This window comes from Bos javanicus, chromosome 16, assembly GCF_032452875.1.
Source record: "Bos javanicus breed banteng chromosome 16, ARS-OSU_banteng_1.0, whole genome shotgun sequence".
Taxonomy (NCBI): Eukaryota; Metazoa; Chordata; class Mammalia; order Artiodactyla; family Bovidae; genus Bos; species Bos javanicus.
The window spans coordinates 61380989-61405154 of record NC_083883.1 but is presented as its reverse complement, the minus strand read 5'-3'; the positions used below and the strand labels follow the sequence as shown (position 1 = coordinate 61405154).

The following is a 24166-nucleotide window of genomic DNA, read 5'->3' as shown; positions in this document are numbered from 1 at the left end:
TAACATCACCACCATTTCAAATTGGTTTGATGAGTCAGAGATTGGAAAGCTGGGAAACTTTTTCCCAGTTAGACTAGAATCTCTGAAGGCCCCACTCCAAGTAATAGTAACGTTCTATAAAGTCAGAGAAAAATACATTTAAAATTCATTTTCTTTCACCTTAAAATTAACCTCATATAACATTCAGAAGAAAATTACTTTCCTGCTATCCACCAAAACTTAAGTGTCATAAAAATCAAAAGAATAATGCCATAAAAGCGAATATCCAATGATTTAAGGATCTATATACAGACAACCAACCACCTGAGTAAACTCAAGGCTTCTAAATTTCTAAAATGTTGACTCGGAAGTAGTGATAAACAAGGTCTGAGTGCCTTGCAGTGTCTGAAATATCTGTCTAAATCATTAATATCACTGTTAACTGATCATTAACTGTTAATACCTACCAGTAGACCTAAAGATAAATCCTTAAAGAACACTACTCTCGACTTTTTTTTTTCCTAACCTACTGATTTCTAAGAAGTCAGGCTTGAGACATTTATCTTCATTAATACTACCTCACACTTGTAGAATCTACGACATTGAACTGAATATTTAAAAACGCACTCCCTGAAGTATCAAAAATCTAATCTGAACCAGTTTTAATGAAGACCTTCCTAAAATTAGCACCTTTTAAAAAGAGAAAAAGACTGTACTATACATAATCTTTATGTTAAATAAAAGATTACTGTACTGTGCTATTATAATACTTTTATTGATATTAAAATGTAAATGAGAGCAATGGGGCCTATACTAAACAGCTCCAGAAAGTTATGCTTTTCTACCTGGGCTGCTTCTTCACGACTTTTCACTAAATCTGACTCCTGTAAAATCCTATACTTATACGACTAGGCCAAATTTATTGCCAGTGTTACCCAGAAGGAAAAGACAAATAACCAAACTTATTAAATTAGTAACTCACTTGTTCATTCAATTATATATTTACTCATGATGTAAAAATCCTCTGAGAACCCAATACATTCAGGGTATTAGGCATGTATTTCAACTGCCCCCTCCTTTAGGCTCTCAGTAGAAATATGCAAACACAGATAATTACAATACACAGAAGGGCTGTGCAATCGTGAGGGTGGAGTGAGCTTTTGCAGAGGAAGTCAATATTTGATATTTGAGTCTCAAATGATAAGGAAAAATCACAGTGAACAGGTACTCGGAATGGAACAGGTACTCAGGCAATGGAAACAGCATGAAGACTTGTAAGGACTTGGGTCTTCTGGGACTTGACCGTGAGTCAAATGCCTCCAGGTGCCAAGCTCTCTCAGCTTTACAATACTGTACTTACGTCTCCTGCACTGGCAGGTGCGTTCTTTATCACTAGTACCACCTAGGAAGCCCTAGTGTACTTAACAGAGGCTTGTGCTAAAGGGCAGCTTTTAATTCCTTACTTTCTAGGTTACCAGTTACTGTCTAGATCAAAGCTGTCCAACAGATATATAAATGTGAACCACATATGTATTTTAAAATTTCCTAGGAGCCACATGAAAAAGGAAAAACAGATGCAAGTGAGTCTTTGAAATGTGGTATGTATTTTACAACTATAATATTAAATCAGTTCAGACTAGCAACAGTTCAAGTGTTCAACCACACCATACTGAACAGTATAGTCCTCGATCAGGGATCAGCAATTTTTTTTCTGTAATGGGCCAGAGAGAACTTTAGGTTTGGGGGGCCATATGGTCCAGAAGCGCTACAGGCATAAATGAATGAAAGTGGTTGTGTATGACAACTTCTGTTCTAGATGGCTAAATTTACTCTAAGTCTGGCTGACATACACGCACAGTTTCTTTTTATAATCTCATGGGACTATGGTGAACAAGGCTGGTGCTTCCCTCACAAGGGTATGTGTCTCATTCCCCTTGCCAGAGACTGCTTCAAGAATGGGCACGAGTACTCAGTTAGACATGGCCCACTTATAGTTACTGAGAAGAGTTTAGAAGGAACTTTTTTATAAATGTGTCAACAAATTTAAGAAAAACAACAAAAGATGGTGTAGATTTTAGGGCTAGTAACACACAACCAAAAACTGCTACTATCCTGAAAAGCCAAGGAAAGCCAAAGAGAACACTTTGGAAAGAACTGAATAGAAGTGATGGTTACCCAGCCCAAAGGAAACTGACATTACAAAAACACTCCTTACTCTCTGCCCTTGGATCTCCTATCAGGGCTGTCCAACCCAACCATGACCAAACCCTACCAGAAACAAGAGGGCATGGGAGCCATTGGATTGATTGTGCCCTGGGAGGCTGACGCTATGGACTGTAAGTAGGGTAGAAAAGAATAAAGAGGCAAAAGGAAGACAGCCTAATTTATAACCTAGTTCTGGCCAATGAGATATGAGAAGTCTGTTGGACAGTTTCTAGAAAAGATTTCATTGCTCTAAAAAGAAACATAAGGAAACAGATTTTCTTCTCATGGAAATTATTCTTTTGCTTTCCCAGTTTTCTTACCCAGCCAAGAGTTACTAACCCTCTGTCATTATTTCCATCCTTCCCTCATCACCACCACCAATTTCCTGAACCTGCCAAGCCATATCCCAATCCCAGATATTGCTATCTGCTTTTTCTGATTCTGAATTGCCACACCTTGCAGAAATAATATAGAAAATAGGCCCACTATATAAACTGATGCTGTTAAGTCTTAACCAGGCCTGCAATAAAAAATGTAGTATCTGTCTTTGCCTCTTGATGAATTTCTGTAACATTCATCACAAGCATAGATCCAAACATTTTCCACCTTTTTCAAGTCCCAACCTTACCAGGCAACCTTACCTTCAATTGATCATTTTAGGTACCAACTCCTAAAATATCTTGTATTTTAATGTTCACTATCTTTAATCCTCTTCTCCACTACTCCTGTGTCAGAGAAAGGGGTAGCCCATCTCTTTTTCAAGACTAACCCTTTAAACTATTGCCTTGATCCTTTTTAAGTCTTTTGAGAAACTGTTCAAATCATTCAACACATTGAGTAGTTTATAGCACCCACATTACACTCAGAGACAATGCAGTCTTTAAAATTTTGCTGAAATTATATGGATGTCATCAGTGGTACTCAAAATCAAATCTGTGAATTTTTGTCCAATAGTACATGTTTACTTATCATTTTAGAAACAAATATGTAACTGAAACAAGCCTATGACTTTACAGAATTTATTGCTTAGGAGGAGGACTTTTCAGTGATCTTTATAATAGTAAATAGAGTACAGAGATAATGGCAAAATTAAAAATAACTGAAATTTTGGAAACAATGCCCTTTGGAAACAAATGGCAGCTCTTTCCAACGAACCTCATCTTTTGTGACCCATGCTGTTCTTTTCAATACATGTCCTAGAAAAGTGATTTATACTTTCTATCTTCACTTTCTCACTAGTAATTCATCCCCAACCTGTTTTTGTAACTCCTTCTTTTCTGGAGTCACTATGGTCTCCAAATTTCCAAATCCTCATCCTTGTTAAACTTGCTGCAAGGAGTTCCCTGGAGGCCTAGTGGTTAGGATTCTGGACTTTCACTGACAAGGCCTGGGTTCAACCCCTGCTTGGGGAATGGATATCCTGCATGTCACGTGGTAGGGCCAAAAAAAATAAAAACTTGCTGCAAAATTTCAATATTTATAAAATGTTGATTATACCTCATCACATTTATTCTTTATAACAACCCAGTGAGATAAAAAGATAGCTAGGGGCTTCCCTGGTGGCTCAGTGGTAAAGAATCCATCTGCCAATGCAGGAGACATGGTTTGATCTCTGATCTGGGAAGATTTCACGTGCAGAGGCGCACCTGAGCCCATGCGCCATGGCTGCTGAGCCTGTGCTCTGGAGCCCAGAAGCTGCAACTAGAGAAGCCACGGTATACAGAGGCCCACGCATGGCAGCTGGAGAGTAGGCCCTGCTCACCGCAACTAGAGAAAAGCCCGTGCAGCAACAAAAACCCAGCACAGCCAAAAATAGATAAATAAAGGACAGCTGGTGTCATTTCTATTTTCAAAACAAAGAAATCAGATTCAAAGACACTAACCATCTTGCCCACAGTCTCATGACCAGTAAATAAATGAGCCTGGGGGAAGGAGGAGGGTTCAGGATGGGGAACACATGTACACCTGTGACAGATTCATTTTGATATATGGCAAAACCAATACAATATTGTAAAGTTAAATAAAATAAAAAAAAAAAAAAAAAATAAGCCTGAAGTAAAACCCATCTTCTGATCTCTAGCCATAGAGATCAGGAAAAAAAAATATTGATCAGTCATAAAAAAGAATGAAATTATTCCATTTGCAGCAACATGACTGGACCTAAAGCTTATCATACTAAGTCAGAAAGATAAATATCCTATGGTATCACTTGATGTAGAATCTAAAGTGTGATACAGATGAACTTACTTACAAAACAGAAACAGGCTCACAAACTTTCAGTTGCGGGGGGAAATTTCAATCCGGGGAAGGGACAGTTTGGAAGTTTGGAAAGGACACGTACACACAGCTATACTTAGAATGGATAACCAACAAGGACCTATTGTATGGCACTGGGAACTCGGCTCAATGTTATGTGGCAGCATGGATGGGAGGAATGCTTGGGGGAGAATGGATACATATATATATACATACATACACACACACACACACACACACACACGCACACACATGCACACACACACACGGCTGAATCCCTTCCCTGTTCACCTGAAACTACCACAACATTGTTGATGGGCTATAGCTCAAAACAAAGTAAAAGTTTTTAAAAATTCATTAGTTACAATTTAAAAAATCAAGTGCTACTTATAGTGATTAAATTCTTAAAGATGACTAAGGACTACATGGTAGTGACTAATAACCATGTTTCAAGTTTCACTTCTTTTAGCTAGTGTTTCTTTGTATCTTTGTGGTAAAGTACAGAATTAGCTAATGCGTAGGCACTGACTAGCAAGTTTTTACTTCCTAGAGAAGTTCAGACTCATTTTAAAATCCTGGTTATTTTCTAAAAAATTCTCATTGACTATACCACAGAAACCGTCATCCCAACTTTACCTTGCTCTCCACATAGATATATATAATCTAAAACCATCATGGGAAAGCCATCCCTATGTCCATAGGATGGATGCGTTTAGGAGTAGTCCTTGAAAGAATCAATCATTTATCAATCTTAGAAGCAAAAGGGGAAATTAAAAAAAAAAAGTATAATCCATCTAAATCCTCTACTGCTCCATTGACCTCAAAAAACCTTTCAAAATTCTCTACTAGTCACATCTACCCTACTGCAGCGAAATGGAATCTGAACTAGAAATGAGGGTGATAAGTATTATACAGAAAAGGAGATTTAATAAATAATGTTGAAACAATTGGGTAGCCATTTCAAAAAACTGTAAATTAGATCCCAGCTGACTTATTATTAAAAATAAATTCCAGATGGATCAAACATTGAATCTTAAAAAACCCATAAAGGTAAAAAAAAATCATCCATTTTCCTTTTTCATAATTTTGGATGATTTCTAAGCATGACAAGACATCTAAAAGCAATACAAGAGCTATGTGACCACATAAAAACTACACATGCACACTATCAGCAAAGTCAAAAGATAAAGTTAAAAATACTCATAGTGTATGATAGTCAAAGGGAGGAACTGCCTTAACATAGAAAGAACTCTTCACAAAAACAAAAGAAAAATAACAGCCATCTGATAGGGAACAAAAATGGGCAAAAAATAATGGACAGGGCTTTTGAAGAAAAAATATAGTATATATATGAAAAAAGTTTTCTGCCTCATAAGTCATAAGAACAAATTCATGCTATATGACACTGTTTTCCACCCTTCAAATTAGCAAGCTTAAAAAAAGATTAGCAGACATATTAACAAGAGTACAGGGAAACAATATAGATGGCAGGATAAACTGGTATAACATTTTTAAGAAAGACAGTAATATCTAAATTTTAAAAGAAAAAACTCTTTGATCCTGCGATTTCACTTTAAAGAATGTATCCTACAAGTACAAGTAAGCAAGGACATGGTTTCAAGGATGTTCTCTGCAGTACTTTTTATAGTCTAAATTCGTGGAAGCAACCCAGATGTCCACCCAAAAGGGACAAGTCAAATTACTAAGCATTTATGCAACAGGGTTCTTTTGTAGCTCAGATGGTAAAGCCCCTAACAGCAATGCAGGAGACCCACTTTGATCTCTGGTCAGGAAGATGCCCTGGCGAAAGGAATAGCAACCCATTCCAGTACTCTTGCCTGGAGAATTCCATGGACAGAGGAGCCTGGCAGGCCACAGTCCATGGGGCTGCAAAAAGTTGGACTGAGCAATTTTCACTGTGCAACAGAAGTGCTACACAGATACTTTTAAGACAACTTCACTTACATATATTGAATTTAAAAGTTTAGAAAAAGCAAATTGCAGAAAAGATCCCCAATATGATTCCACAAGTAGGAAAAAACAGAAAAGCAAAACAGAATTACTTAAGGGAAGAATTATTACTTTATAACCTTCTACAATATTTGATTTTTTTAAAAAAGAACATACATTATTTAAAATTTTAAAATTAATAAGCACAGTTCAGCCATTTGTTTCTTAATTAAATCAAACTGTTTTTACTTCTTCAACAAGGACAACTGAAGAGGAAATAGCCCCAATCTATCATGAGGACAAAAGTAAGTTCATCTATATCTTAAAGGTATAATATTGGTAAACTGCAAAGGCAATAAATGGACATACCAATCTCACCTGGTCTATAATTTTTAAGCTATAAACAGATTTCTATCCTACAACTGAAATAACCCTGAACTACACTACTCAACCAGAGCTAACTTTGATTTATTTTTTGTCACCACACCTGCATCAACTGTATGTGTTGCCCATATACGCAATGAGAGGATTTGGTCCTATTACCATTAAACTTTTACAATATCATATAATCTTATTTTAAAATCAACAGAGATAACTTTTAATAGAAATGTTAGAAGGTTTGTCATAGATTAAAAAATTCCCAGCTAGTGTATTATATAGCAGGGAGTTCCTAAATCTACTTCGGATCTGCAACAGAAGAGCTGCCAGCACCATCAGCAAGAAGATAAACGAATACCTTTCTGAACTTAGTGAAAGAATGCTTTAACAGCTGCTCTCCTTGGTTTTGCCTAAGGAAAAAAAAATCTAAGTATGTCTGACGGCTATAAGTCATCCATATAGGTACTGGGTTGGCCAAGAAGTTTGTTCAGTTTTAAGTAAAAATAAGACATATTTTTCATTTTCACCAAGAACTTTATTGAACAACCTATTCACTAACGGAACCAACCCAGTAAGCAGTCAGTCAATGACTGCATATATAGTTAGACTCCAAACCCTATCCGCTTATTTCCTTCTGCCTTTCCAATTTTGTCCTCTTGTCTGTAAAAGAAAAATAAAAACAGCACAAATCCATCTCTGAACTACCTTCTCACCCCACAATCCTCTACAAAAATGAACAAAACACCACACACATAACACTGTACAGTCTTAAGTCTATGCCTTTGAAACCCATTCCTTTCTACCTGGCTTTCTTAAAAGCCCCTTCCCAGTCTCCTCCTCAAAGATTAAAGTGAAATTCTACCTCCTCTGTGAGACACTCCCCTTCATTCTAAAGCACTGTCCCCCCTACTCCCACTGCAGGTGGTCTCCTATACCATTTAGTCACTGTATTTATTTAATTCCTTTTTTTAACATAGGACTGTTAACTCACTCTTTTGACCTTAAAAGCTATAAAAAGTACTAATTAATATTCAATAACTTTATTGCTGCTGGTAATTATGCCTCATTGTACAAAGCCTTTTTTCAAGTAAAGTGGAATCTGTCATCTCTCAAATGCCATAGAGTTTATTCAAAAGGTTACATAACATCCATGACTGAAGAAAGGCTGAAGAAATAAAATAAGCACTCTCATATTGCTACTTGGGAGTGCAATATTTCCGGAGGGCGATTTGGCAATACTCAGCCCCAAAATCTTACAGGCATTTATTCCCACTGACCTAAAAACAATTTCTAGAGGCTTCTCTGGCAGTGCAGTGCTTAAGACTCGGTGCTTTCACTACAGAGAGCATAGGTTCAATCCCTGGTCAGGGAACTAGGACCCTGCATGCTGCCTGATGGGGCCAGTTCAGCCAAAATAAATAAAAACCATTTCTAGGAATACAGCCAAGGAAAAAATCATAGACACATGAACTTCTGTTTATCTGTACTTTCTAAAACAAACATGTTTTGGTTTTACCCTAAGGGGAAAAAATGTGTTCTCAATCTACTTAGTTGATTAAAGCTCTACCTAGACCAGTCAGTTTTATGATTAGATGCATAAACTGAATGAAGGTGCCAAATTACACAAGAACAATGATATTCACTTTTTTTCATCTATTTTTGCCAAGAGACTCTCAATTTTTACATAAGGCAGGTTGTTCTCTCTGTTCAAACATTTATGTACGTATCACAAAGAACCCTAAAATCAAATAACTAGAAGTCTACTAACCAAGTTAATATTTGTTAAACACTTAAAATAGTGCCTGGTATATGATAAACTATTAGTAGTTATTATGATGTATGCTCAAGTCACTGAGTCATGTCCAACTCTTTGCGACTCCATGGACTGTAGCCTGCCAAGCTCCTCTGTCCATAGAATTTTCCAGGCAAGAATACTGGAGTGGGCTGCCATCTCCTCCTCCAGGGGATCTTCCAGACCCAAGGACTGAACCTGCATTTCCTGCATTGGCAGGAAGATTCTTTACCAATGAGCCACCTTGGAAGCCCCATTTATCATCATATTACCTTTACTCATTAATCAGCTATCAAATGAACAATGTAGCAAAATAAAAGGCAGTGAAAAATAGGTATTATCTGTAAATTAATAGATAGACAATGTTCTCAACCTGATAAAGGGTACCTGCAGGAACCAACTGGAGAAGGCAATGGCACCCCACTCCAGTACTCTTGCCTGGAAAATCCCATGGACGGAGGAGCCTGCTTACTCCCCCAAAGTGAATCATTGTTAAAGTAAATGGAGAAACACTATTTTCAGATCAGCATTACTTACATTAAAACAAGGAGAAGCTCAGACTTCTTGTTTCAGGCTAAATAATTCAATTTTCATTATCTGCACTAAAATCTGAACCGATTAAAACTTAATGAACTAAGACAATAAGGAGTGCTGAAAACATGTAGAAGTTATGCATGTTTAAATACATGTATAAAGTATTTTATACATGTGAAAGAGTGAAAGCAAGGTCCTTGTAAGCCCTGCTCAGGGGCCCATGACTGATCAGACTACTTCACTAGAGGACAAGAAACAAGCTTCTGTTGAGTTTTACTAATTACCAGGACTCTGCTAGGTGCTTTAAGTTTTCTGTCTTTATATTTAAAAAAAAAGAAAAAAAGAGACACAGAGAGAAAATCATCCGATAGCAGAAAGTTTCAATAAAAATAATGTGATTTAGCACCCAGTCCCTAAATCATGGAAGGGGAAGGTTTCTAACCAATGTTGGCTCACCATTTTGCACAATTTTCACATTTTAAAGCCACACTAAAACTAGCTCATGTGCAAATATAAGTATTTCATAAATAGCTAATTAAGAGTCCAACAATCAATAAACTTCATTATGCAAACTTAAGCAACAACATTTATATTCTTGATCCAGTGGCTGCATTTAATTTACAATTAAATTTGAACAGGAAAAGCAAAAGCTTTTCTTTATGAAAAAAGTCTTAGGATGCCAAAGATAACCTATCTCAAAAAGTTCCACACCTATCTGTTAACCAAACAAGCTTCAAATTTCAAATCCTCACTGAAATCAAACCTATACAAATGTCACAGCAAAAATAAATAGCCTGATGCAATAGATGACAACAAGTGAAGTTGTGTTTACCAGTCTATCAGTCTTAAGCATAAACCTTGACCTTAACAAACAAGTACTGTGTCAGTCTTCTTTGCATTCATGTTAACCAAACCTGGACATGAGAACTAACACAATTCCCTCATCTGTCTCTCCCAAGATTTTTACCTAGGTTATGTACCCTGCTAATTATGCTCATTATGCTAATGTCAGCTATTAAAAGAGTAATTAGTAGCACTTATTTCTAATAATCTAATTATGTTAAAGCGGAGAGAGGGGTTCTCATGCACTTAACTTGGAGCTTCACAAGGGCAAACACATCTGTACCGATCACTGCTGGAGCTGCACCACTTAGCAGAACACCAGTAAATACTGATAGGAATCAGGCAGTTGAAGAACTGAATAAGATGAATGAATGATGTCTAAAACATAGTAGATACCCACAAAATGTTCAATGAATCACTTTAAAAGGGCTTATTTTTTAGTTTCTTTGTTATCAAACACATAAAACTAAACCATACACTGCAAACTCCACTTTCATCAGTAAAGCTCACCTCTATTATGAGGTGCAGCGATTCACATACCAGTGTCACAAGCAGTATCAAAAGCGGCTCTGACTGGTAACGAAACCGAAGTGTTCCTTTCTATTCTCTTAATTTCTTTCTCTCCTCTGCACTTTACAGTGCCTGCCAGCATATCCATTTTTAAGAGCTTAAGAGGGACTTTCCTGGTGGTCCAGTGGTTAGGGTTCCAAGCTTCCACTGCAGGAGATGCAGGTTTGATCCCTAGTTGGGGAACTAAGATCCCGCATGCCTCACACCACAGCCAGTTAAGAGCTGCTGCTGCTGCTGCTGCTGCTGCTAAGTCGCTTCAGTCGTGTCTGACTCTGTGCGACCCCATAAATGGCAGCCCACCAGGCTCCCCCGTCCCTGGGATTCTCCAGGCAAGAACACGGGAGTGGGTTGCCATTTCCTTCTCCAATGCATGAAAGTGAAAAGTGAAAGGGAAGTCGCTCAGTCGTGTCTGACTCTTAGTGATCCCATGGACTGCAGCCTACCAGGCTCCTCCGTCCATGGATTCTCCAGGCAAGAGTACTGGAGTGGGGAGTTAAGAGCTAAAGAGATGGTAATCCTTGTTCAGGAACACTGAATTTGCTCCCGATTTCATTAATTCACCTCAGAAAAAGTAAAAGCCTCACCATTAGTAGGCGCCTCTTGGGACTCCTCTGCAAAGTCTCTCTGGCCTTCTTCCTCTTCCTCAGCATGGTTACTGGACTTCGATAGCCGTTTTCGTACAGACATCTTTTCTTCACCCACTACCATGCTGTCTAGGAAAGAAGATGTAAAAAGCTTTAAACTAAGGATATGGCATAGGTAAATTTCATAATATCACCATATTTAAGGGGAGGTGACGAATGATATATTTTCTTCCTTTTGTTATACTTTTAATCACGTTTAAACATTTTCTGAGTACAAGATACTGTAACAAATAATGAAGAAATCAGTCTTGATAAAAATCATTGGCTGGTTTCAAAACAGAGCCCCCATTCTTAAAAAAAAAAAAAGGTTGAACAAACAAGGCATAAGTACATAAAAAATTAAGAATTAAGTAAAGGGTAAGTTAAAAGATGCCACAGGAAAGAACACGATAAATAGTCAAGTGGGTGGTAAGAATGATACATACCTGAAGTGCAGAGACAGAAGAGATCATTAAGAGGTGCAAAGGTTTCATAGGAAAGAAGGTATGTGACCTGTGTCTTGAAGGATGAGAACGGAGGACTCCATGGGTGAGAAAGGGTGAAAGCAAGGTCCTTGTAAGCCCTGCTCAGGGGCCCATGACTGATCAGACTACTTCGTTAGAGGACAAGAAACAAGCTTCTGTTGAGTTTTACTAATTACCAGGACTCTGCTAGGTGCTTTAAGTTTTCTGTCTAATCTTCAAAATTCTGTCAAAAAAAAAAAATCCTATTATTACTCCTGGTTCACATATGAGAAAAAATAAGGTTCCAGGTAGTTATGGTCAATGCCTTCCACACATACACCAGGAACATACCAACAGCTGGACTAGTTTATTAGGAATGTGTATCATGGGAAACTGTGGGGCATCCCAGGGAGAGAATATTTGAAGCGATTTATTTAGGGCTTGGGATCTGACTAAGTGATTTTGGGCAGAGTCCAAAGAAGCAGGGGTTCACTCTGGCTTGAGGGTTATCAGAAAGTGAGGACAGGTTGATGATTGGGTATACCAACAAATCTTCTCTATAAGGAGGCAGAGTAGAGGGCGGCTAAAGCTGCGACTGGCAAAACAGCAACAATCATTCCCAGTAGACTGGGGAGACAGATGCTAGATTCTTTGTGACTTGGGCAAGCATTGATGATTACATAATCTTATTCTTATCTTGATCCATCATGTTGACAGAATGGTCTTGTCTAAAGCTCATGTTCAGTGAAACCATTTATGTTCAACAGAATACCCTGAAGACCTGGCTGTCAAGTGCCAGGCTCGCCCAGAAACTCCAAAGCCTAGTTGATTGCACCAGAGCAGCTCCAGGACTATTTGCTTCTTCTCATGACAGTAACTTGTCCAAGACCACAAAGCTAATGGCAGGGTCAGATCAGAACCTGGATCAGATCCAAACTAAAAACATCACCTGCTGTTTGGATTCTTTTTTCTTAAGTCGATAATAGAAAAAGATTTGAAAAAAGAGCTGGGGTCAAACTGTAAAGACCTAACAAATTAGGACTTTTTTAAGGCAGTGGTAACCCACTCCAGTACTTTTGCCTGAGAAATCCCATGGATGGAAGAGCCTGGTAGGCTGCAGTCCATGGGGTCACGAAGAGTTGGACAGGACTGAGTGGCTTCACTTTCTCTTTTCACTTTCATGCACTGGAGAAGGAAATGGCAACCCACTCCAGCATGCTTGCCTGGAGAATCCCAGGGACGGGAGACTGGTTGGCCGCCGTCTATGGGGTCGCACAGAGTCGGACACGACTGACGTGACTTAGCAGCAGGCCATTTTAAGCACTGACAAACATAATCAAAATCAAATTTTAGGCAGATCAATATCAAGACTATAATATGCTTACTCCAAAGCAGTGTTTAACTATACAGAAGTTTTTGGCAGTCTAAAGCAAAACATAATAAAGTATTCACTACATTATTTTAAAATCGTAAGATTATGGTCTTTTAAAACAGCTATGTTAAAATGCCCTTTACATACAAAATGGAGTACATGGTGAATTTGATTGTTTTCTTAAATACCAATGCTTGGCAAAGTAAAAATCTGACAAATCTAGATCACTTCCCTTCTATTTTTTTTTTTGTTGTTGTTGTTGTTGAAATCAAATGAAGCAGAATTATGGAATAGTTCCAGGTAGAGCTCAGTGGTAAAGAATCCACGTGTCAAGGAGGAGACATGATCCCTGGGTCGGGAAGATCCCCTGGAGAAGGAAATGGTGACCGCTCCAGTATTCTTGCCTGGGAAATCCCAGGGACAGAGGGACCAGGTGGGCTACAGTCCAAGGGATCATGGATACAATTTGGAGACCGACATATCAAGTAGAAATTTTAGGAGAACAATAGATCCAATTAAGAAGAGAAACCTAGGGAAGAGGTCAGGGTTACTGGTAAATTTAAAATCATTTGTGTAACACTGACAGAGGAAGCCAGAACATCTAATTCTTCAACGCGAAAGATTAGAGAACTGACAACTAAACTCTGAGCGATGCCCTCTATCTAGTAAGACAACAAGAGATAGAAAAGAAATCAGGGACAAAGAAGAGAGAAAGAAAAGATGCAAGAAGAACCAAGATGTTTCAAAAAGGAATTATACAGGGGTTAACAGTGTGGAATTAAAAATAGGGACTCTTACTTTTGAGTCCTTACATGTTTTACATGTATTATTATTTTAATTTCAATATAATCTTTAAAGTAAATACAACTATTTTATTCCCACAGTATTGTCTTTGGTCACCATGTCTTCCTATATACTCTTTCCTGTCTCAAAACATAGTTTAGGGAGGTGATTTAGTTTACTCCAAATCATAAAGGGATTCAAAACTGCAGAAAAGGGATTCAAAACCAGAACTACTGGATTCCCCAGCCTCTACTCTAATCAGCAGGTGGCCCTGACTCATCTCCTCCACTAAGGTTTCTTTGATCACCTCACCTTCCCCTGTGGTCCAAACGCACCTTGTGTGTCCTGTCACACTAATACACTCAGTGGGCAATACTATCTGCCTCTTCCACTCAGCATAAGCTTCTTAAAGACCGGGACTAAATGGGATTTTCTCTTTGAATTCCCCAAATCTAGTGGGAAGTATTAATACAGAAAGTGATGTATCAGTTAATACCACAACCAATTATTCTGAGTAATACGATACAGTTCTCTAAACTTAAGAGAATAAAGAGGAAAATCTACAATGGAAGAACACCAATGAGCACCACCTTCACGGTTAACAGCTTTACACCTTCTACTCAACAATAAGATTGACAACTGTTCTTGATTGGGGATGGGGGCCCCATAGACTAAGGGTCTGGGGAAGCTACTTTGGATATTTCAAATATAAACTGAAATAGACAATTTTACATTTGTCACATAAAGCAAGCAATACAGGCTATGTCACTTTGCTTGTGGCTTGAGACTGTATCAACTCCCTGAGAAATCAGTAAAAGAGGTTAAAGAAAAAAAACAACAACCAAGTTTGACAAACAAATGCTGTTAAACTGATCAAAAGGGGAAAAAAATCTAAGCCTGAGTACACTGTAGCAAAAACTTACAAGGAGTCCTTGGTGATGAGACTGGGAACCATCAACCTAGCGAGTAAGGCCTAACTTCACAAGCTAAAGCACAAGTACTGAGTTTGCACAATTACACTGCCACAGATCAATGGAGTGAGCCAAAGAAGAAAACAGCAACTCTTCATAAAGACCTTTATGTCATAGTCTATACTAGTATCTTTGCCCTCAGTTTCCTCCATTAGCAGGAAAAGAGAACCATAAGACAGCAGGGAAAACTCAAGATGTGGTATCACAATACCAAGAGGCAGTCAATGTCTCTGCTCTATTACACTGCATCTTCACGTAAATCCTCCAACCCCTGAATCCTACATCTAGAAAGTTAACTACTACTGCACACACACAAAAAGATAATAAAATGTTGGCACTCTGCTGTGTATTAACAACCTAGTTTAAAAAATTAACTAAGTGAATGCAATCCCTACATATCTATGCCCTGTATGCTACATGACACAAATATAAAGTTGCATTGTCCCTCAAATTCTACATGTTTGCTCTTAATAGGTGTTAGATGACGGCAGAGTTCCATAATTACACACTTTCTCAAATGCAGCTCAAGCATCATATGGCTTCCAAGAAAACATTAATAAATTCTGTTACTGTCATACACACAGAATTTAGGAAGGAAAACTGTCACCTAAGCTTCATCTCAATTTTGACCAAATCCAAGATTATGACAAGATGTCTGAACTGAGTCCCTCCTGCTATCCATGTCAGTAACAGTACACGACTGTTGCGGCAGAAAACGGAAGGAAATTACAGTAACGCTCAGTTCAACTGTTCCTTCCTTACAAAGGTGGATCCCTTCAGCCTCTGTGTGGAGAGCAGACCACAGGAGGGCAAGAGTGTAAGCAAGGGAACGCCTTGTAACCAGGTGAGATGAAGGAGAGAGATGAATTTTTGACTATTCATTTAGATGGGACTGTGAATCCACTCTTACCAATCTAGACACAGGCAAACTACTTCAGCTACTGCAAAGTTAAAAATTCAAACTGTCATTAATTCTAAGTGGTTTCTAGGTGCTGGCATGAATCACTGCCCTTGTATGTGAGATCACTGTCTTTTCTTGCCCTTCTATTATTAACAACACAGGAGAGGAAGTTATCCTCCTCATTTCCTGTTATTTCCAAGTTACTGTTCCTCCTTCCCTTCCTTAAAATAGGTCAGTCAGATTATCACACCTGATACTTCTCTTTGTATGTACTGTCTTCCTGATCACTCCCCTCGTTTACTAAGAATATGAATACATCACTCACTCCTCCTGTCTCCCTTTCAGTAACTCTTCCACACTTTTTTTTACTTCAACATCCATGTTCCTAGATCCAAGCTCCTGGTCTCCAAGTTCCTAGACTTCCTTCTTTCTCCAAAAAGCTGTTCTTACGTCCCAGTCAAATCCTCCCCTAGAACTTACTGATACCAACAAGTGCACCATGTCCATAATTCTAATTTCCAGTGGCTAACCCTCTGATCACCACCAGTTCACTCACTATGATACCCTTCTCTCCTCACCAGACCCAGATTTCCCTGAGCTCCAGACTCCTATCCAAAGGCCTACCGGACCCCTTTATGTAGGTAGATGTCTTATGGGCATCTCAAACTTTAACAGGACCAAAAGTGAACTACTGATGTTCCGGCCAACTCCATTCTTCCATCTTTCCTAATTCAGTTACTGGAACTAGCAGTCAGTCTTTGCCCAGATTAAAAACAAAAAACCCCATATTATCCTTCTTTACTTTCCCTTAACCAAGCCAACAGCGGGCCATTTTACTCTGCCTTCAAAATATATATCCCGTTCTAACATCTTTTTACCCCATCCACCACCTTCAGCACAACCTAAACCACCGACCCTTCTCACTGTAGTGGCCTAACTGGTCCCTCTTCATCTTCTCCCTTCTGGTCACACAGGGCCCAGAGTAAACTTTTTAAAAGGTAAATCTCAGCAGATCATTGCCCTACCTCAAAATCCTTTAAGCACCGAATTGTTTCAAGTCCTCACCACTGTCGAGTAACTCCTCCACCCATGATCTGCCATTCCCCTCCCTGGCCTTCATCTCCCTACCCTCCACCTTCTACTACAGTTCTCACTTGCTCTCCTCCTGTCACTTTGGCCTTTTGCTGTTTCTTTGAAAATCCAACCTTATTCCCACTTAAAGGTCTCTGCTGTTGCCGCTCTCTGGCTCATCTCCCACAGAACCCTCAAAGATTCCTCCTTTACTTTGTTCAAGTTCTCAAATGTCCCCTCCCCAGGGACTCCCTACCTACCCCCAACTAAAATAAACACTCACACCCACTTTAGTCTTATTTCCCCTGCTTTATTTTTCTTCAGAGCATGTATGGGCTAATACATTATAGTGTTAATTGCCTGTCTACACCATGAAAAGAATAATCCCCATGAAAGGCAGAATTCTGTCTTTTCATCACTTTATCCAACTATCTAGAACTCTGCTTGAACAGTCGGTACTTAATATGTATTTGTTGAATGAGTTAATAGATATCAAGCATTTTCACACAGTAAGAAAATAAAACAACTTCCTTTCACATGTTCATGAAACAATCATCAAGAGGCTAGAATGAGAGCTGAAACTCATGTTCATTTCTAACTGCACCTTTTAATACTAAAAGATAAATATAGCAACTAGTTTGGGGTTTTTAAGTTGTATGGATATACCTAAAAATAATCTGTTCTAGAGCTTAAGATTTTTCATCAACATCTGCCATTCTGGACCCAAAAACAAACTTAGGCTATGAAAAAAATCTGCTAACAAATGCTATGATTTTTACTTCACTGGAAAACCTCTCAAACTTGAGAGACTGTTCTCCTGAAATAACTCAAATAATTAGAATAAACATTACTTTCTGGTAAGACCTTTGTGTATATTACCTCCTTTAAACTTAACAATAACCCTGAGGTAGGTAATCCTGTCCCCATTTTCAAAAAGAAAAAAGTAGTTGACATCCAGAAGCAAAATTAGAGACAACAATAAAGAAAACTTTAAAAGTAGGAAGAAGAAAAAAAATAAATAAATAAAAGTAGGAAGAAAGGAGAAAGCAAGCACAGGTTTTTCCTCTGAAGGTTAAACGGCTTACATTTCTTATGAGTCCCCCAACACATCACTGCATCAAAGCAGACCTACTTCCCTGGCCACAGCAGTGAATTCAAACCACTAGGCCGACAGAACGCCCCTGAAGTTCATGCTTTAATGACGCTGGCACTTTTTTTAAAAGGCTATGGTCATTTAAACACAGAAGGCAAGGAAAAAAATCTTAATGTATACTGAAAAACAATTTTTTAAACTTTTGACACAAAATATAGGTGTCAAGTATCTGAAAATTCAGGTATTTTAAGCATCACTTTCTACAATGATGTGAGATTTACTGTAAATAATACAGAGGTCTACCCCATTAACTGTTCTAGCACCCTTCTGTGTGTGCATGCGCACGCGCGCGCGCGCGCACACACACACACACACACACACACACACAAGAAAAGGCATAACCAAACACTTGGAGAAGTTGGGTAAGTCCTCATAAAGGTGACATTAGAGCCAGAGTTCAAAGAAGAAACAGAAGTTTGCCAGGCATCAAAACGGAGCCAGATGAAAAGCACTATGAAAACACGAACAAGTACAGACCTTGGTGATAGATCTATTATTTCAAACATTTTATTGACGTCTACTACACACCAGGCCCTGGGATACAACGATGACTGCCAACAGTCTGAACCCTCAAGGAATGAAAAATCAGTGGGAGGAAGATATAAAAACATAATTACAGGAGTATTACAGAATAGTAACTCAGATGTACGTACATAATGAAGAGAATATAAGTCTGATGCCCAATAGACTTTAGGGGCAATTAGGAAAGGTTTCCTGAAGTAGGTAAAATCTAGGTTAGATCTAAAAGGAAGGAAAGGAAAAGACTGGAACACAAGGGAAATGGAAGGGCAAGGACAAAAAGTCAAGGGCCCTCAGAGGATTCTAAGAAGTCTGGAACTTAACACAAACAAGGAGTTGATAGAGGCTTTTAAACAAGAGAGTGACTTAATATCTGTCTGAGGTAGTATTTGTTTTTTAGTAAGAATTAAGGCAGCAAGGTGGAGGATGTGTTAAGAGAAAGGAGAGCTTGGCAGTGCTGGGGCCCAGGGCAGGCTGCCCCCAAATATGCCTCAATGGCACACTGACTGTATTGAAGAAAGAGCCGTTGTCAAGACAGACTTTGACCCTCCTCTCTGTCCTGCTTTCCTAAAAGCAGGAAATAAAATCTCCATGTAAAAGGTGCCCTCCCTGTATGCGGAAGTAGAAAGACATCCTTATCACCAGAGATGGGGAATGCAGGGCCCAGAGGCCTATATAAGGAAAACACCCGGCACTTCTTTGCTAATTTACTACCCAAGCCCAAACTTTGCTTAAGATTCTTATTAACTAAGCACCCAAACCTAAGTTTCTTTGTCCAGTCAATTCTTAATTTATTGTTGGTCTAAAATATGTAAGAGCCGCCACCTTCACTCACTTCTTAGGTCCTGTTTCTATGAGAGATCCATGCCCATGAATCAAAGATTCTTTTTCTCCTGTTAATCTACCTTGTATCAAGAACTCAAGAGGGGTTCAATCAACTATATACTCCAATATAAAGTTTTTGTAAAAGGTTAATTTATGTTATGTATTATTTTATCAAAATAAAAAAAGCAAATTCTAGCGGGGGGGAAAAGAACTCAAGAAGGGTGAAGGGGGAAATTCTGCCCTCCTGGACCACAGGAAGAACAATGAGCTCTCACAAAATGATAAAAGCCTAAAGTAAGGCTCAAATGACATGCGTTTCTTAAAAGAACAAATGATTTTATGAAGAAGAGATAAGAGAGACCAGATTAATTTACAAACATTAAGCTGAGGCATCTACGAGACACCCAAGTGCCGACATCCAGAGTGCCTGCGTGCTCAGTCACTAAGTTCTATCTGACTCTGTGACTCCATGAACTGTAGCCCACCAGGCTCCTAGGTCTATGGGATTTCCCAGGCAAGAACACTGGAGTGGGTTGCCATTCCCTTCTCCAGGGGATCTTCCAGACCCAAGGACAGAACCCGTATCTCGCATCTCCTGCATTGGCAGGCCGATTCTTTAACACTGAGCCACCTAGAAGATACTACATCCAGAGGGCAGGAAATACAGATCCCAAAAGAGTTTCTGAACTAAGCCTCCGAGTGTGCCATTAAGCTAAGTAACTACAGGAGAAGAGAAATGAGTAGTTAAGTTCATATGATACGCCTATGAGTCAGTCAAGTGATGACGGTCGACAGGAAGATGAACATACACAACTGGACTGAAAACAGATGTACGATTCATTGGTATACAAGCAGCAGTATAGGCCAAGCACAGGCAGGAAGTCTCAGGAGAAACCATAAGTCAAGAAAAGAGATTACTTAGAAAATAATAAAGCTAACTTTTGCCATAACTTTGGCTAATTTAAGCCTCACAACAACCTATGCAGCAGGATTTTTTTTTTTTTTTTTTGGCGAGCTACACAGCTTGCGGGATCTTAGCCCCCTAACCAGGGGTTGAACCTGGGCCACAGGCAGGGAAAAGGTCCTAACCACTGGACCACCAGGGAAGTCCCACTATTATCCCACTTTAACAGTGATTTATGATTTTCCCAATACTACAAGGCAATTAAAGAACTGTATAAAACAAAGGCCCAGGAAAGATGAGAGGAAAACCAGGAGCAAGGAATGTTCCAAATCAAGTTAGAGGATTCAAGAGGTAACCTACGGTCAATATCATGGAAAATTTACATAAGACCTTAAAAAGAGAGGAGAAACAAACAAACAAAAAGAGGGTGGGACATAGGCTATTTCACAATCTGGGGACATTAATAGGTACGATTTACTTGCAGTTGGTTTCAGGAAGGACAAAAATATACTGAATTGGGTTGCAAAATGAGTTTTGAGGAAGTAAAAATCATGATCATAAGACTAGACTCACCAGAGGTCCAGCAAGAAAGGAACCAGGCACTCCTGTTTACCATGCCAGTAACATTTACAGGGCTGGGTGGCAGCGTCAGGTCATACCTCACTTAACATTTCTGTTTAAAAGATGCAAATGATTCGGAAATACTACTCAACTCAAAGTCACATGCCAGTAAGTGGCAACAGAAACATTTACACCCAAAGTGACATAAAGCTGACTAAATAGCTATTTTAAAAACATAACACACTGAACAATTATTCCTTAAGAATCCAATCAATTCAATGGTTTTGGTATGTTCAGTGTGGTAGTATCTAACTTGTCTTACACAAGCAAAACAGAAAAAATTGGACTGAACCACTGAAACGTACTGTGCCAGAAAGAAGTATTCAAGTGTTCTCAGTTAGCCCGTCTGCAGTGTTCTTATTAATTAAGCTTTCAAAAAACCTGTAAATCTATAAAGCACTGAACACCTACTCTAGGTAAAGACTTTGCTACAACACTCCCAGATTGAGTAGTGGTAAAGAGAAACACTTTACAGATCAATGTAGCAATTCAAAACAGAAACTTGCTCTTCCTTCCTCCTAAAGGCTGGCCGCAGTACAACTCTGTATTTACATATCAAAGAACTAGGTCATTAAGTCAATCAGCAAAACTAAAGAACACAAATTCTCATTCTGATCTATAGGATCAGTATAAGCACTTACCCTGTGGTAAATTCCAAAAATAAATTTCTCTAACTACTCTTTGTTAAGGGGCTTCCCTGGTGGCTCAGATGGTAAAGTCTGTCTGCAGTGCTGGAGACCCGAGTTCCATCCTTAGATCAGGACGATCCCCGAGAAGGAAATGGCAACCCACTCTGGTATTCTTGCCTGGAAAATCCCATGGACAGAGGAGCCTGGTGGGCTATAGTCCATGGGGTCGCAAAGAGTCCAACAGGACTGAGCGACTTCACTCTGAACTTGCTGCTGCTGCTGCTGAGTCGCTTCAGTCGTGTCCGACTCTGTGTGACCCCATAGACGGCAGCTCACCAGGCTCCCCTGTCCCTGGGATTCTCCAGGCAAGAACACTGGAGTGGGTTGCCATTTCCTTCTCCAATGCATGAAAGTGAAAAGTGAAAGTGAAGTCGCTCAAGTAGTGTCCAACCCTCAGCGACCCCGTGGACTGCAGCCCAGCAGGCTCCTCCATCCATGTGATTTTCCAGGCAGAGGTACTCGAGTGGGGTGCCATTGCCTTCTCCGCTCTGAACTTTGAGCCTTTGTTAAAAACCTTTTCCTTTTCCAAGGAAACAGATAACCTTCTCTAGAGAATATTTTTCATTCAAAAGTCCTCTCCTCTGTCCTCCAACTTTTTCATTGTGCAAGGTGCTAAGTCTTGAGAATTAAGACCTAAATAAGATGGACCAATCCAGCCTTCATGAAATGCTAGTAGAGGAAACAAGCGTTGAAGTAACTAATGCAGCTCATTACAACTGATAAGGAACTGAAGCAAAGGAAAACAGAATGCTGGGAGGTTTTAACCAGGACAGGGTGGGTTTCCCGAGATATTTGGGCTGATACTGGAGGAAATTAGAGAATTAGAGGTAGAGTAAACCCCTAAAGACTAGGAGATAATAAAGAGAAACTTTCTAAAAACAAAAATAAAGCTGGTATGGCTTGAGCCCAGAGAGCCAGGAGAACACCGGCTCAAACTGAACTGGAAATGAGCATGGCAGTAGTGTTTTGATCTTTATCCTAAGAATGTGAAATCCTGGCGAGCTCTCAGCAGGTGATGCAGCGACGCACGTGCATTTTAAAATAATTACGCATTAAAGTTCCTTGCAAAATCCGTCCTCATGCCTAGACAATCTACAACTTCCCTAATAAGCCATACATCGATACTGTCCAAATTAAAACAATGGGGGGGAAAATGCTTCAAGTTGAATTCTACTCAACAGACTCTGAAAAAATAGTAGCTTAAACAGCTAAGCATCCACTTTAATATTAAGTGACCAATACACTTAACCCATATACAAACGTGGAATATAGAATGTATCGTTGTTTCTCGCTTACAAATAATTCCTGAATATACATATCACTTAAACTGCATGCCTATTAACATTTAAGAATGTCAGAAAATTACATCCTAATACTGCAAAATAAAATATGAGCTACATTAAACTCTTTGGCACCCAGATTTACCACACTTTCTTCCCCCAAGTCAATTTGAAGCTGAATCTGATTGAGTTCGTGGTATCGCTTTTTCAGGAATAAAATGTTTTCTAATTCGTAACTTTCTTTACCACTGGCTTGATAAAGGCCACAGAATTTGAGGGTGGACACCAAACAAACCTCAGATTTAAAAGGTTGCCAGACACCCCTGCGCCCCCAGGTAACTTTCCCGCCCGCCCCAACCCCCAAAATGACCAGAACCCACAGAGCCTCTCCCTCCCCCGCAGCCCCGGGGCAAGGCCAGGCCCGCGGGGCCGGAGTTGCAGCAGACACGTCTCTCCCCTTCCTCTTAGGCAGAGGTGGGCGGACCCAGGCGGGAAGGGAGGAGGGGGACAGGGAAGCATGGGCCGGTGGCCGGGGAACCTCACCACGGAAGGCAAAGCCGAGAAGCTGTCCCAGACCCGATGGCAGGCTGGTCGGCTCCGTGCCGCTAGCTCTTCTGATGCCCCAGGCCGGCAACACAGCCAGCCCAACCGCAGACGAAGATAAAGCTCCCGACCCCTCCCCCGCCTCCAGCCTCTGAGCCCGCTACGCAGCGTCACGCGCACGGCCAGCGCCGGCTGAGGATTTCATTGGTAATCACGCTCCAGGCTCCGCCCACCGCCCACGGCCGCCCCGCCCCTTCCCGGGCGCGCAAGGTGCCCAGGGCTAGAGCTCCCGGCTAACCTTGGCCAGTTGACTTGGTTAGCTTCTCGCAAGCAGGTTGTGACTCTCACGACAGCAGCTTGCTTTCCATTTCTGCCCCATTGATCGAATGTGCTGCAGAAATGGGACCGAGCCAATTTGGGACCCGTCTGAAAAGGCAGCTTTTGCCTGATAGCGCGGGACTGGCGAGTTTCAGTTCAGTCGCTCAGTCGTGTCCGACTCTTTGCGACCCAATGAATCGCAGCACGCCAGGCCTCCCTGTCCATCACCAGCTCCCGGAGTTCACTCAGACTCACGTCCATCGAGTCAGTGATGCCATCCAGCCATCTCATCCTCTGTCGTCCCCTTCTCCTCCTGCACCCAATCCCTCCCAGCATCAGAGACTTTTCCAATGAGTCAACTCTTCGCATGAGGGGCCCAAAGTACTGGAGTTTCAGCTTTAGCATCATTCCTTCCAAAGAAATCCCAGGGCTGATCTCCTTTTGGTTGCCTCTTATAGAGACTCGAGGAATCCGCCTGTAGAACTGTGGACCATTGCAGTTTGAACCGACACCACCACCCCCACCGCCCGCACTAGCCCGAAGCGTTTGTCATGGGATGCCTTAATACTTTTTAAACAGTTAAACAGTTCTTAACTGTGTCTTCCGGGAACTGGATAAGGAT

General features: G+C 40.1%; 1 protein-coding gene across 5 annotated transcripts in view; it reads right to left on the bottom strand.

Moving 5' to 3' along the window:
• Positions 1–23368, bottom strand: part of SOAT1 (sterol O-acyltransferase 1) — a 61704-nt gene extending 38336 nt beyond the window's left edge. The window contains exons 1-3 of one of the 5 annotated variants that reach the window (XM_061383336.1): positions 23227–23368; positions 20667–20766; positions 11092–11220 (exon numbers count right to left, since the gene is read on the bottom strand). In XM_061383336.1, the coding sequence (XP_061239320.1) occupies positions 11092–11220; positions 20667–20709 (172 nt within the window). In that variant the 5' untranslated portion in view covers positions 20710–20766; positions 23227–23368. Of the gene's footprint in view, positions 1–11091; positions 11221–11576; positions 11839–20666; positions 20767–23226 lie in introns of all 5 variants that reach the window. The other 4 variants (XM_061383332.1, XM_061383334.1, XM_061383333.1 and 1 more) reach the window with 4 other exon arrangements.
• Between the last annotated feature and the right edge of the window lie 798 nt (positions 23369–24166).